We start from the raw sequence: 15,137 nt of genomic DNA, 5'->3' as shown, positions 1-15,137 counted from the left end.
ATAGCTAAAATTTTCTTAGGTCGAAAAAGGTGGTCTATTCACCCCCTCTAGACCAGTCCTATCGTCTAACAAAAAAACCACTTTTTGTTGACTTTGAAAATGACCTGTAATGTCCTGGCTCATATTTTCCAAATGGTAAATCCAATGACCATGGGATCAATTGCATTTGAAAGATAATTGAATTTCCTTCAAAACAAGCTTTTGTTGGAATTTTTTGAATGAACAGGGAGAGAGTTTTGGCCGGTCAAAGTTCAGTTGACTTTTTAGGAGAAAACCCTAATTTTGAAACTTAGGGTTTTGTTGATTTCTGATCTTTTCTTGATGAATTATGATCAACCATTGATCAAATGATGAATCTTTTAACAAAATATGGATGTTGACAAAAAATTTCATTTTTGACTGTTTGTTGACTTTTCGGTCAAACTGGTCGTCTGTTGACTGTTTGAGCTGCTGATTGGGCGTCTGAGCGAATTGAAGTTTGAAAATTTGTCTGGTGGTACTTTGAGACATATGGAGGTCCATGAAATCCACTTGAGGTCTTAAAAAACTTGTTCTTCTGAAAAAAACAAAAACCCTGGTTAGGGACTGTTTGTGTAGAAGACAGTTAAGCGTACCTGATTTTTGTGCAGTGTTGAGTCTCTGCTGATCATGTGATTATCAGAAGACTTCTAGAACAAAAATCTTGGAATTTTTGAAATGCAAAAGATTGACTTGATTGATGGTACAAAACACGAAGAATCGTGCTGTCAGCGGGCTTGACTGTCAACTGACTGTCCGGGCATTAACGTAACAGTTAAAGTGAAAATTCAACAGTTAAAGTTAATTTTTCTTTTTGTTTTTTGTTGTGTTAATAGTGAAAATTTATTTACCTGAGTTGTTAAAAAAACACAAACATAATAAATAAATAGAATATACTGGACGCGAACGAAATTACCGATAAAAACCTTGAAAAAATATTAAATGCACATAAAAATAAATATTTAACTAGCAGAAAACACACATAATATTATCTTAATAATTAAACGACAGTACGATAGATAGTACGACATTTAATACTGACAGTACAAATATTACATAACATAATGAACAGTACGACAAATAAAATAAACGGTACATTATTTGAAAGCGAAAGATACGACAAACTTTAAAAGTGACGATTAAAAACCCATGCTATAAATAACAACATATAGATGAACGGGAGTGTAAGCAACCCAGGTCCGCATTTTTCAGGACTATGCAGACAGAAAAAGGACATGATCACCACCAAAACAGTGATGACCATAAGAAAACACGTATCCATCCACTTTGCCATTTTTGCCGGGGAAGAAGAGAAAATAATTATGAGGTAGAAGTTTGAGAGATGAGTGAAATTTGATGTGATAATTTATGGAAAAAATGAGGGGTATTTATAGAGTGAAAAGAAGGATAGAGACGTTGGGGAATGAAGTGATACCGTACAAAAAAAAGAAAATTTGAGTGGTAGTAGGATTTGAAAGAAAGTGTATGGTAGGGTTTGCAAAGAGAGATGTATGGAATAAAGTTAGGATTTGATTTGAAAGAAAGAGATTTGAAAAGAAATGAAAAGATTTGAAAACAATAGTATAGTACAAAAATTAGTGGGAAACAAAAACTAATAATAATTTACTTGTTACCAGTACAGTCTAAATTCCCGGACTCTGCGCCTGCAAAATTTAATTTTGTACCAATTGCGTCAGTACTATTTATCTGCAAATAAATCTCAAATAAATAGCGTGTGTGAAGTGATAAACAGTATTTGACGTTTGTGTAAGAATAAATTCAACAACGAACCAAAATACCGTATAAGAAATATTCTAAAAACCGAGTATTCATAAAATCAGGATAATTACGAAATAAAATCCAAGATTATATGAAACCCCCAATTTTTAGACAGAAGTCTGTTGCCTTCTTTTCGAAAAAGATACGGGCAAATTTTGGGGTATAACAGCCGCCCTTTCGGGTTTTCAGCCTACCAGGATACCCTTTTTTGCCCAAGTCGCCCTTTCGGGTTTTCAACTTGACGGGTGTACATTTTTTATATATATCCCTAACTTTTTCCCGAACCCTTTTGGTTCACCGGGATTCCCTTACTTTTGCCTAGGTACATCAACCTAGCGGGTCTTATTTATGCATGGTATTTTTTGACTATGTCTGCGTTCACGGGATGCGGAAAGTCTTCGCCATCCGTAGTGGTGAGTATCATTGCTCCTCCAGAGAATATTTTCTTGATCACGAATGGTCCTTCATATGTGGGCGTCCACTTGCCCCTAGGATCGCCTTGTGGTAGAATAATTCTCTTTATGACCAAGTCACCAGTTTGATACGCTTGTTGTTTGACTCTCTTGTTAAATGCCTTGATCATACGTTTCTGATACAGTTGTCCATGACAAACAGCCGCGAGACTCTTCTCGTCAATCAGGTTTATCTGGTCCAATCGAGTCTGAGCCCATTCGTCTTCGTCTAACTCTGCATCTTTTATGATCCTCAAAGATGGAATCTGAACTTCAATCGGTAACACAACCTCCATTCCATAGACTAGTGAGAACGGGGTTGCCCTAGTTGAGGTACGTGCGGAAGTACGGTAACCATGAAGAGCAAATGGTAACATCTCATGCCAATCCTTATAAGTCACAGTCATTTTCTGTACAGTCTTCTTTATATTCTTATTGGCGGCCTCCACAACGCCATTCATCTTGGGTCTATATGGAGAAGAATTGTGGTGCTTGATATTGAACTGTGTGCAGAGCTCAGTAATCATCTTGTTGTTCAAATTGGTACCATTGTTTGTGATAATCCTTTCGGGGATGCCATACCGACAAATAAGGTCGTGCTTAATGAATCGAGCCACCATATTCTTAGTAACGGAGGCGAATGAAGCAGCCTCTACCCATTTGGTGAAGTAATCAATGGCCACAAGGATGAAACGGTGCCCATTGGAAGCGGTAGGTTTGATTTCTCCGATCATATCAATGCCACATTGCAAAAGGCCAAGGAGCAGTCAGAACATTTAGAGGAACAGGAGGTACGAGTACTTTGTCGGCGTATATCTGGAATTTGTGGCATGTTCTAGAATGTTGGTGGCAGTCAGTTTCCATAGTGGACAAGTAGTAACCTGCTCTCAGAATCTTTTTAGCCATAGCGTGTCCACTAGAATGGGTTCCAAAAGTACCATCATGCATGTCCTCCATGATCTCTTCTGCTTCCTTCTTGTTCACACAACGAAGCAGGGTTGAATCATGATTACGCTTGTATAAGGTTCCATTGCTCAGAAAGAACTTGGATGCGAACCTTAGGCTAATCTCCTTGAGGTTCCCTCGGTTTCACATTGCAATCTCTTGCGAATTGACAAAGTTTTTGACAACTAAAGCATTATGCTTTACTCTTGTGAAATTTCTTGGTATAGTTGCCTTGACCATCATTTTTGCATATGCTCTCACCCCGTTGACATGTTAAACTCTTTAAATTTTGTGAATCTTTTCCACCAAAATTCTAAAAATTCTCTTTACTCTTTACGTGTCATTTCCCTTTCCGCTTCTTGTTCTTCTCATTGAACCGCACTTGCAAAGCGACCTCCACCTTTCTCTTGTCGTTACTCCTATCATCCATCATTTGCTATGAGCCTTAAGAGATCTTTGAAGCTCATATTTACTCAACGTTGGAAGATCTTTCGACTCTTCAATCACCACAACAATTTTGTCTGTCAAAGAACACAGGATCTTCGACACAATATTCTGCTCAGAAATAGTTTCCTCCACACAACTTGGTTTGGTTCACCAATCGAGTAATTCACGTGACGTAATCATTGATTGTCTCCTTTTCCTCCATATTTGAATCAATTTAAACTTCCGTTTGTAAGTTTGTAACCTCACCACCTTTGCCTTATCAGCCCATGCATATGCCTTTTCCAAGATTTTACACGTTTCCTTTGCCAATTTGCGACACGAACTTTCTCAAAGTTGTCACCATCAACACATTGATGGATCAAGAACAACGCTTTGTAATCTTTCTTCTTTTCCTCCTTGTGTGCAGTCTTTTGTGCATCATTTTCACCTTCAACAAGAAGATTCACCCTGTTCTTGATCACTTCAAGAACATCTTGGTAGCCAAACAACACATTCATTTGCTTGCACCATTTGCCGTAATTTTTCGCATCAAAGGTTGATAGGTTTATGGAGACTCTATCATTGGAGATTGTATTTGTGTTTACGCAGTGGATTATGGATCAGAACCAGAGCTCTTTTATGTCAAATGTTAGAACATACAATCACACAATTGATAAATCAATGGAGTTTGTGGAGATAGAGAGAATTAGAGTGTAATTGAAGGTGGAAATCAAAATTAGCATCAATATGAGATGAGATGCCTCAAAGACATTTATACAAGTGTTACAAAGTTTTACAAGTGTAAAAAAGTTTTACACTGTCATCCAATAAAAACAAATCGTTTTGTAATGTTATATAATTTTTTTTTAAATTTAAAGTCTGATTTGTCCTGATTCATGGTCGTGATTGGTTTAGTCCATCACCTATTTTTTCAAAGTATCTCAATAACTAGTCATATTTTTTCTTAAAAAAAATAAATATTTTTTTACTATTGTTAATTTTTTTAACAAAAAAGAAAAGTAACAAAAAATAAATACCAATATATATTATATGTAAAAATTGTTAAATTTAGAATTTTCATTTATTTATTTTATATTAACATTTATTTATAAAATAATAATCTGATTCAATCAACCTTTTTTGTTTCCTTTAACGTGCATATTTTAAGTGGGTAGTGGAGAGATTCGTGTATCATTGAAATAGATCTTAAGTTTTTTTAATTTTTTTAATTAATATGTAAAAATAATAGAAATAGAAATGGAAACGTAAGTAATGGGGTGGGTGAGTGAGATTCTTTATAATACATTCTACTGGGTAATGCGGGTGATGATTGTAACAATTGGAATTGTGGAAATTGGTCTCTAAATTTTTTTGAAATTTTCCTTAACCTAAAATATCCATTTTTTATTTATTTACATTTATTTTTGTTTCATTAATCCTTAACCATTTATTAAATATATATTCTTTTGACTCAATCAATTTTTTTTCCCTATATTTATGTTTTATTAATTTTGTTTGAAACGTAAATATTATTAATTTGTTTCCAAAAATAAAGAAAATAAACGAAGAGAGATGCTAAAGGAGAGGCGTTGATCACGGGATGCACTAATCTCTAACCTTCCTTGTACTTTGTGTCTCCAGCTGTACTTAATAAAAATTGAAGAGAGTATTTTTCTGATATTCTGTAACCCTACTATCTAACCCTTCATGCCCCTCTATCTCCAAATCTATCATCTATGCAGAACCCTTCACCCCTCTATCTCCAAATCTATCATCTATGTCTTCTCTCTTGCAATCTATGCCTTCTCTCTTATTCTGCTGAACAAAAGGAGAGTCATGGCAATAATAAATATCAAATTCATTCGGTTCATCTCCCAATCTTGTACACCAAATTTGTATTGGTTTACATGAATTGGAATTGAAGAATAGCAAGGGAATTTTGTTTACATCCCTTTATCGATAAGAAAATCTTAAAGGGTTTTAGATCTCTTTATCGATAAGAAAATCTAAAGGGTTTTAGATCTCGATAAGAATTGATGCGTTCATCTCAATCTCCTGCATATTTCATTAAGGTATTCTTCATTAAATTTTCTTATATCATTCTCTTTTATTCATTTATCTCATCAGTTTTCTTTGTCAATTCTGTGGTATTGTGTCTAAATGAACAGATATCCCATTCTTGTATAACATGTATGTCTTGGTTTACATTAATTGTACTTTTTGTTTTAGATCTACAATCTTCTAACATGGTTAAGTACCTGCTTGGTTTGGTTTGGCGGTGTGCATTTCTTCTCTATCAAACATGTATATGCTATGCTATGTGTTTGGTTTACACTTGTTTTTTGCAGTAACCGTGCGTTTTCTCCCAAACGTTGATTGAAGCTTGAAATCCTAACTTTTCAATTTTGGGATAATCGATTCTCTTTGAAATCCTAACTTTTCAATTTTGGGATAATCGATTCTCTTTGAAATCCTAACTTTTCAATTTTGGGATAATCGATTCTCTTTGAAATCCTAGCTTTCAATTAATTTTGGGAGAACCGATTCTAAAGTCTATATTTTGGGAGTATGGAGGGGAAGGCTTTTAAATGAATTTTTTATAAAATGATACTATAAAAATGTTTATTATTATTATTATTATTATTATTATTATTATTATTATTATTATTATTATTATTATTTAGATATTTTTAATTGTTTTTTAGTGTTAAGAATAAAAACACTCTTTCAATTTTTTTCAAAGCCCTACTTCCACTCCAAACTCCCAGCTTCCAACATGTACATGTACACCAGGCACAATTTTCAAACATAGTCTTAGTAACATGTACACCAGGCACAATTTTATGCCGATTCGTAATTGCTTAAAACCCATTTACAACTGCTTTCACTTTGCAGTGAAAGAAATAAAAAAAAATATAGGGTCCTCTAAGCACCCACTATATTTTTTAGTTTATGTTTTAAATATGTTTAATCTTTTACTTAACCAATTAATTTGCCTATCTATTTTGACAAATTAACATAAAACAGATTACACTAAAGTTAAATATATTTTAATTTTAACTGACGATAAAACGCACGGTATAAAAGTTAATTTTAAGTTGAATAAAATTAACATAATTAACACATATAATTAACATAAAAAATAGAATAAAATTTAATTTTAAGTTCGCATATTATAACCCTATTTTAGTAATTATACATCTAAAATCAATTTTGTCCCAAGTCCTAAAATCAATTTTGTCCCAAGTCCTAAGAAGCACGGACTCTGACACAGCGATATGACACGAACACTTCGACACCGATAATATCAAAAACATAGGACACCGACACCGCTATATTTAAGCTTCAGTTATCTATCTATTATTAAAAATGATAACAAATTTCTAATGTTTTCATTGATAATATTGTTTCAATATATGTCAAAAAGATGAGTAAGATATGTTGAAAACAAACAAATAAATATTTTTTTTTTTTGCTTTTTTGCATTCTGATTCTTAGAGGTATGTGACCCTAGTAATTCAGAGCTCGTGATGAGAGGTCATGACACTGGTCAAATATTTTTGAAAAACTTTGTCTGAACTGTTCGTCACATGTTTTATGAGTGTCATATTAATGTCCCACACCGATTTAAAGAGTGTCGAAACAATAAAAAAATCTATTTTTTGAGAGACATTTGTCCGACTTTTCTAAACCATGTCATACAAATGTCGGGCACCGCGACACATCGGTTTACTCTTCGAGGTGTCCGTGCTTCATATAAACAACATAGACCGATGAGAATCACTTTTACATTAATATGACCAAACATAAATCAATTTAAATTTAACTCACTTTTATTTAAAATCAATTCTATCAAATTCAATTTACTCAGACACACTATAAATATATCAAATGGTTTAAATTTATATTGTTTATTTTTATTTAATTGTTTTTATACTATTTAAAAGCTATAACTATTATGTTTTCATATAATTCTTAGTTGTTGATTAATTTATAACTTTTCGACTTTTTTTTGCAGCCCTTAAGTATTGCCAAGGCCGAGTCGAGGTAATATGTTCTTAATCTAGCATTACACGGAGTGACATAATGTTGCTATTTTTGTCAATCCCACGAATTTTATTTGGTTGATGTATTTCATGCTTTAATAATTTATTTATTGTTTTACCGTCTTAAATTCTCCCAACCAATGAGCAAGTCCTGTTAAATATATATTTTGGAATGAATATAGTTTAAATGTATTACTGTATACAATTATTTGACCCCTTATTTATTTTCAATGTAGTATCAATTTAGTTAATTAACTTTTTACTTCGTTCAGATTCCTATGTGAATTTTCTGTATAGATCAATTTGTATATCCGTCCAAATGTTAAGTTAATAACATAATATCAATTTTGATGAATAGCAAAGTCGAATTTGGAAAACAAAATAGAACAAATATACTTGGTATTCCTTAATAAAAGTAGAAATAAATGGTCTCCTTATTAAAAAGCATACTAATTAGTAAGCATGGTTGAATTGATAGTTTAAATTTATGATGCATCTCATACATAATAAGGGTGGATTTAGAAATTCCCAAGTTAAAATATATCCCAACATCCCTACAAAAGCCCATAAGTTTAGAAATTCACAAATAAAAATATCCCATTCTCCCCTACAAAACCATTTTTGTATTTTGAAATTCCCCAAAATCAAAAATGAATACCTATGTTCTTCAAGCTTCAAATCTTCAAGTTTCAAATCGTCAAGTGTCAAACAATCTGAATTTTCAAAAGGTAATTTAACTTTTCTCCTCTACTATTAAGAACATACACATAATGCCCTAGGGTTATTGATATTTTTCTTCCTTGTCTTGATTTGAATCTGAATTTTTTTAGGTTTTAAAGGTTAGAGAGTCAAAGGGAAACCTGACTTTTCCAAAGGTGATTTCCCATTGCTATGCCATTAAACATTTACAATTAACTTTGCTATATTTGATTATGATATTCTTTATTTCTTTTCTTCAGCTTAAAAATTTTCAGGTTTCAAGCTTAAGTGGTTGCTTCAATTTGAGCTTGGGAAATCTTCCTTTTACTAAGGTGATTTCACATTCTGCAATTACTTGTTGAATCATATGACTAGCAACTTTTCAAGTTCCAACACTTTGATTGGACTCGAAATCTAAAATAGTATATAGCTCCCTTTATCGAAACATGCAAAAATGTTAGAATCTATGGAGATCATTTTTTGAAAGGCAATGTTTATGAGTGGGTATATTGAATTAGAGCCAGACTCCATAGATAGTTGGTCACAATTGGAGAGGAGTTTTTAAACTGCTTTTTCAGCACCTAATAGATAGTCTTATATGATAAAGTTGACTAATAGCAAGCAACGCCAAGAGTAGCCTGTTTTGGTCTTTATCGATAAAGGGCGAAGCTCGAGCCTTAAATGTAAATATAGACTGTCTGTGACATCAGCAATTGGCATGTGCATCCAAAACATGCACCGGGACTTTGCAAATATATTGCAAAGTATACTTCCTAGAACCTTCAAATAACTACTACAAGAGTCCATGATATGAAACTAACTATAATCTATAATTGCAAATAAGCAGAAGGTTCTAAACAAGAGTAGTTATGATATGACGAAACTAAAATAGGCTTCTAAGTGTGAAAATGAGGAGGGCAAATGCTGTCACTTCTAAGTTAATCAAGTTTTCCTTAATCAACTTCAGAGAAAGGAAACACCTTACTTTGAACGAGATGCAGGACATAGAGTACTCCTTGGATTTTGACATTTGTTCGATGAACTATTCGAAGCATTGCTAATCAAGCTATCTCAAACCACATTCATGTTGTCCCACTAAGTCCCTAATGAAGGTCTAAAAATACTCATCCCATTAGAGCACCTAGTGAATCAGACATTTGGAATTTGTCATATGGACCATTAAAGAACCAAAGCCACCTCTGTACAAAAGAAGGTGGTAAGTGGCTTACATCCATGTCTTAGGTAACAAAAGAAGAAAGGAGACAATAGTCAATAGTCAATAGTAATGCCAACAAATAAATGACTCTTGTGAGAGTTCGATTCACTTGATGGGGAATGACTCAAAGCACATCTGAGTATGGCTTGTTAAGGTAGATAAATGTTTGAAGTTCAGTAGGGATACCTAGTTGACTTTCAAAGGTCGGTTCTCCTTGTTTGATGCAAACTAGAAAGAGGACCTTATATAGTTGAGTTTGTCCATTCGTTGCCTTCGAAACGACGTAAATTTCGCTCGCCAGGCATTCCAACAAATGTTTGTAGAGTGCTAGGTTGATAGTCGAACCTCTTTCGTGTATTGGTAAATTTATTTGTACATTGAAAGATTCCCTTTGCAGTGGGTTTTATTTTTGGGCAGTATCCGTAGCGTTTTGATTTAAAAGATACTAGTATTTTTGACCTACTTTATTGGTAACATGCTTAATTTAAAGAACATTTGCTGATATGTTATGAAAAATTGTATTTTAGTCAATGAAGCACGGACACGATACAAGTATCGGATACGATACGTATCCGATACGGCGATACGTTACTAATTGAAAACTACAAGATACGATACGTTTAAAATACATATATAAAAATTAGAATTATATAGTATCGGAGCGTATCGGCGTATCGGGGCGTATCGGATACGATACGACCTAGTTTTTGAAGTATCCGTGCTTCATAGATTTTAGTGTGCTTTACTGTTAACTTGATTGATTTGATTGATTGATTCTAAAAATGATAGTTTTAATCTACTTTACTATTAACCTTCTTATTTTGATTGAAATTTGTTATATGTGTTGGTTTAGGTCCTAACTTGATTGATTTGATTCTGAAAATGATAGTTTTAATCTACTTTACTATTAACCTTCTTATTTTGATTGAAATTTGTTATATGTGTTGGTTTAGGTTCAAACGTGATTGATTTGATTCTGAAAATGATAGTTTTAATCTACTTTACTATTAAGCTTCTTATTTTGATTGGAATTTGTTATGTGTTGGTTTAGGTTCTAAATTGATTGATTTGATTCTGAAAATGATAGTTCTAATCTACTTTACTATTAACCTTCTTATTTTGATTGGAATTTGTTATGTGTTAATTACTGTGTTATTTGGAATTTGCAGCGCCCTTCGTGTACCGTTAGTGCCCTTTCCAAAGCCGAGGCCGACTCCCAATACGAGAAGTATGGGAAAAAGATTTCCTATGGAGGGTTAATTCCCGTTTACGATGTAGTTAAGGAATACAAGGAATACCACACTGATCTCACTGAAAATCCAAAGCCGGATTTGTTCCTTGGAAAAATCAGGTGGTACCACTTTGAACACGCTGCACTTTACTATAAAGGCAATTTCTGGAGCATTGTCAAGTTTGTTCCGGTAGAGGCTCTCTTCAAAGCAACACAAAAGTGCCCCTGCACCTTCCAGCTAGCAAATGGCGATAACTCGGAGTTTGTCAATGTCCAATTTTATCCCGATGGTGACTTCTACTACTGTGTTTACCGTATTGTGTGAGATTGTGTGAGAAAGTGTCTGTTTTGTGAATAAGTTTTGAAACTGAGTGGTGGAGGCCTAGTTTGGAATCCCATAACTTTTTGCTCATGGTAATTTCAATTCCCAAAAAGTATTTCAACAATCCTAAATCTTTCGTTTGAAACTGATTTTGAAGGAAAGACTTGAGAGATGTAATAACAATATCATTTACTTGGATAGTTAAATGTGATAACTATAACTAAATGTTCAATAACAGTAATTGTAATTGTAATTACTAGTAAAAGTACTCTCGATAATTACTATTGGTCAAATATATTACTATACAACTGTTATTATGTGAGCCTAGAAATATCACACATACAATGATGTTGAACTATATTTCATGTATGAAATTAAACCACGTTTGCCTAATCGGGTAATTGATTGTAATCAACGTAATTCCTGATAAGACCAATTATATGGGGTGCATATAATTGACATTGGTCGAGCCCAATTAATTGTCTTGTTAAGCTCAATTAATTAATTAAGTCAACTCATTAATAAACTTGAGTCGGGTTGATAGTTCACTAAGCTATTGGGTTGGGCTTTATTTCTCTATTCACCCCTATACTTTCTCATGGTTTTTGGTGCAATTTTTTTTTACTCACAGAGGTTAGAGATGTATCTCCGAATGTTTCACATTTAAATTTTTTATGGGTGTTTTCGGAGATACATATTCGAATTCACCAAATTCACAATTTGTTTTCGCGAAAAAAGATATTTTCAGAGATGCATTTTTGGACCACATACTACAAGCAAAATCATTGCAAACATTAATAAACAGACAAAGAGCAAATTTATAAAACGAATAGCACCGAGCGAGGGTTTCAAGTCTTGGTTTGCAAGTTCATTATATTATTGTTTCTTTTATCATTTTTTTCACATCATAATTCCACCTACCAATAACCTATTTTGGTTGAAATACATAAGATAAATGTTTGGTGGTCCATAAAGGCAACAAACTCTAGAAGTTCAACTGACTGACTCAACTCAGTGTTCTTCATCCATTTGTATCACTGAATCGAGAAAGAAGCAGTCCCTTCTCTAACTTTGGTTTTGTTAGCTTTTAATATTAGGATACTACAAAGCTTTTAGTATGGTGCATCCTATTTAGAGCAGTACTGGTAAATGCACGCAAGCTTACCATTGCTCGTGTGCGTGTATTTCATCCATCACCATTACTTAACCAACAGATCCTTTTAGTTTCAAGCTCAACAACTATTTTGTTTCAGAAGCAAATTCATATGGAAGATTGTCGATTACATATCTCTACGGAATCCAACTATCATATATGACATGGCATTCTCATAATCGATTCCTCTCTGTTGAAAGTTAAACAACCGATCTTCACCAATTTTCGAAGTTGTAGCTTCATGTTCAATCCGAGTAGATGGACTAATAGACTGTGAAGAGTAAACACAAGCAAGGCAATACATTTCTAGCGTTATTCAATAACGCAATTGTATGTCCACGACACTTCACCGTCGACACAACAATCAAAATCATATATATATATATATATATATATATATATATATATATATATATATATATATATATATATATATATATATATATATATATATATATATATATATATATATATATATAGTACTCCTCCTTTATTAAATGATTGTCCATATTTTTACTTTTTTTATAAAAAAATTGAACTTTGGTCGTAGATACTTTTGTTTGTGTTGTATAATATTTGATGAAAAATATATCATTCGAAAGAGTTTAAATTTTTATTGATATATTTTTCATAAAATATTATACAACAAAAACAAAAATATATACGATCAATTTGCAAAGTCAGGTAAGAAATCAACTCTACAATGCCTCATTAAATGTAATATATAAAACAAGAATAACCTAGCAAATACCTTAAGTGGAAACCCATGAACTGAGGCATAGACATTAACATTAAGAGGATGTAAACAAAATTCCAAAAAATCAATAGAACATTTTTAAAAAGTAACAACCTGAATGTATGGGTAGGTATTTGCAGCTGCATTATCTCGTACGAGCATGAAATCGCACTGCGAGGAGCTTTTAGCTCTGTCAGCACCTGACATTAAGTCCTCTATAACAATTTCTGTAATGTGCAGTAGAAATAACTTTAGATATGATTCTACTCCTAGTATTCTTTCCCTTATGTAACATCTTAGTCCCTGTATCTACTTGCTGATAGTTATTAGTCAGTGCTACCGAATGAAACTCCACTACTGATTCATCACCCTTTAGAACAACACTTGGATACTTCCATGTAATTGTTGATCCTAATTCCACATGTGTCCAAGATATCTTTGATCTGACCCCAGCACAAAGTCCCCTCTTGGTGACAGCGTTATATATATCCCATCTCTTACTTGCTCGTCACCAGCATATCAATCCTGCTTTGTCATATATTTAATCTCCGCTCCTTCATGATAATATAATTCAACTACTGCTACGTATAACTGATTAATATTGTAAACGAGTGCAATGCACCCTTCCAAGTACTCCATAAAACTACCCTCTTCTGCGACATTCAATATCCTCTAAAACTGACCAAACTCTTTCGCATTAATCCTAAAATATGTTGATATTTGCATTGGACACTTGACATTCTTGGGAATATATACAAACATCCTATCACCATGCACAATAGAATTCAAGGCTGCATAAGAGTTATCATCAGAAGGGACAACCTTTCATAAATACTTAACCAAATCGGGACACTCCCTTACAATTTCGGATATAGTACAGAATATAACGCCAGACTTTTCCTCCAAAGTCTTCTGATGAGTCGTTGCAATCGAAACACTATCACAAACAACATATACCGCTACATTAACCATCTTGTTTTCTAAGAGAGGAACACCAAGCCATTGCTCCCGAAGATCATGAGAAGACAACATTTACTTGTCCCTATGGCACTTTTACCTTTAGGAGGAAGCCTTTTGGATTGTGCAATGCACCAACTACTTTGCAAAGGTGCATGATGGCTATTTTTTCTGATATCATTAGAAAGTTCCATGGTAGTTTTCATGGATGACTTTTCTGTCTTCGGAGAGTCATTTCAGCGTTGTTATCCTGACACGATGTGAAGAGACTAATTTGGTGCTAAACTGGGAGAAGTGTCATTTCATGGTAAAAGAAGGAATTGTGCTAGGGCATAAAATCTCAAAAGAAGGTTTAGAGGTGGATCAAGCTAAAATAGAGGTCATTGAGAAGCTTCCCCTACCTGTTAACATAAAAGGTGTTAGGAGTTTCTTGGGACATGTTGGATTCTATAGAAGGTTCATCAAAGATTTTTCAAAAATCACAAAACCACTCTGTCAATTGCTACAACATGATGTGTCTATTGTCTTCAGTAAGGAGTGTATAAATTCTTTCTAGATATTATAGAAGGCTCTAGTCTCTTCTCCAATAGTGAAAGCTCCAGACTGGACAAAGCCATTTGAGTTGATGTGTAAAGCAAGTGATTTTGCAATTGGTGTTGTACTTGGTCAAAGGCACGACAAAGTGTTTCACACTATCTACTACGCTAGCAAAACTTTGATTGAAGCTCAAATTAATTACACTACTATAGAAAAGGAGTTACTAGCTGTAGTATTCGCTTTTGACGAGTTCAAACCTTACTTGGTTGGCACCAAGGTGATTGTGTACACAGATCATGGAGCAATAAAGTATCTCATTTCTAAGTAGGATGCCAAGCCAAGGCTTATCATATGGGTCTTACTGCTGCAAGAATTTGACCTAGGGATAAGAGATAAGAAAGGAGTAGAGAATCTGGTTGCTGATCATTTATCAAGGCTACCAGATGAAGTCCATGGCAAAAATGATGGAAAAATACAAGAAAGATTTCCTGATGAGCAGCTGCTACTGTTAACTGATAGCGTGACTCCCTGGTATGCTGACATTGTTAACTACCTGGTGAGTAGAGTCGTGCCACCTGACTTTAACTCTCAGCAGAGGAAGAGGTTCTTCCACATGACCA

The 15,137-nt window shown here is 33.7% G+C and overlaps 1 protein-coding gene and 1 pseudogene across 1 annotated transcript; one reads left to right on the top strand and one right to left on the bottom strand.

Annotated features, from left to right (window-relative positions):
- Window positions 1-5,196: 5,196 nt before the first annotated feature.
- LOC131624612 (uncharacterized) lies at window positions 5,197-11,412 on the top strand. Its single transcript, XM_058895552.1, has 5 exons — window positions 5,197-5,692; window positions 7,639-8,394; window positions 8,497-8,541; window positions 8,626-8,697; window positions 10,751-11,412. Exons 2-5 carry the CDS (start codon window positions 8,317-8,319, stop codon window positions 11,135-11,137), a joined length of 582 nt encoding a protein of 193 aa, XP_058751535.1. The 5' UTR covers window positions 5,197-5,692; window positions 7,639-8,316; the 3' UTR covers window positions 11,138-11,412.
- Window positions 11,413-12,337: 925 nt separating this feature from the next.
- LOC131624599 (UPF0051 protein ABCI8, chloroplastic-like) lies at window positions 12,338-14,055 on the bottom strand (annotated as a pseudogene).
- Window positions 14,056-15,137: the final 1,082 nt, after the last annotated feature.

Source organism: Vicia villosa, unplaced genomic scaffold (genome assembly GCF_029867415.1).
Source record: "Vicia villosa cultivar HV-30 ecotype Madison, WI unplaced genomic scaffold, Vvil1.0 ctg.000144F_1_1_1, whole genome shotgun sequence".
Classification (NCBI taxonomy): Eukaryota; Viridiplantae; Streptophyta; class Magnoliopsida; order Fabales; family Fabaceae; genus Vicia; species Vicia villosa.
The sequence above is the reverse complement of the archived record's forward strand: the minus strand, read 5'-3'. Positions and strand labels throughout refer to the sequence as shown.

Excerpts from the sequence above, each read along its gene's own strand:
- LOC131624612 (XM_058895552.1), top strand. The coding sequence starts at position 8,317 with ATGAATACCTATGTTCTTCAAGCTTCAAATCTTCAAGTTTCAAATCGT. Across the intron at positions 8,395-8,496 it reads ACAATCTGAATTTTCAAAAG|GTTTTAAAGGTTAGAGAGTC; the intron begins GTAATTTAACTT and ends GAATTTTTTTAG. Across the intron at positions 8,698-10,750 it reads GAAATCTTCCTTTTACTAAG|CGCCCTTCGTGTACCGTTAG; the intron begins GTGATTTCACAT and ends TGGAATTTGCAG.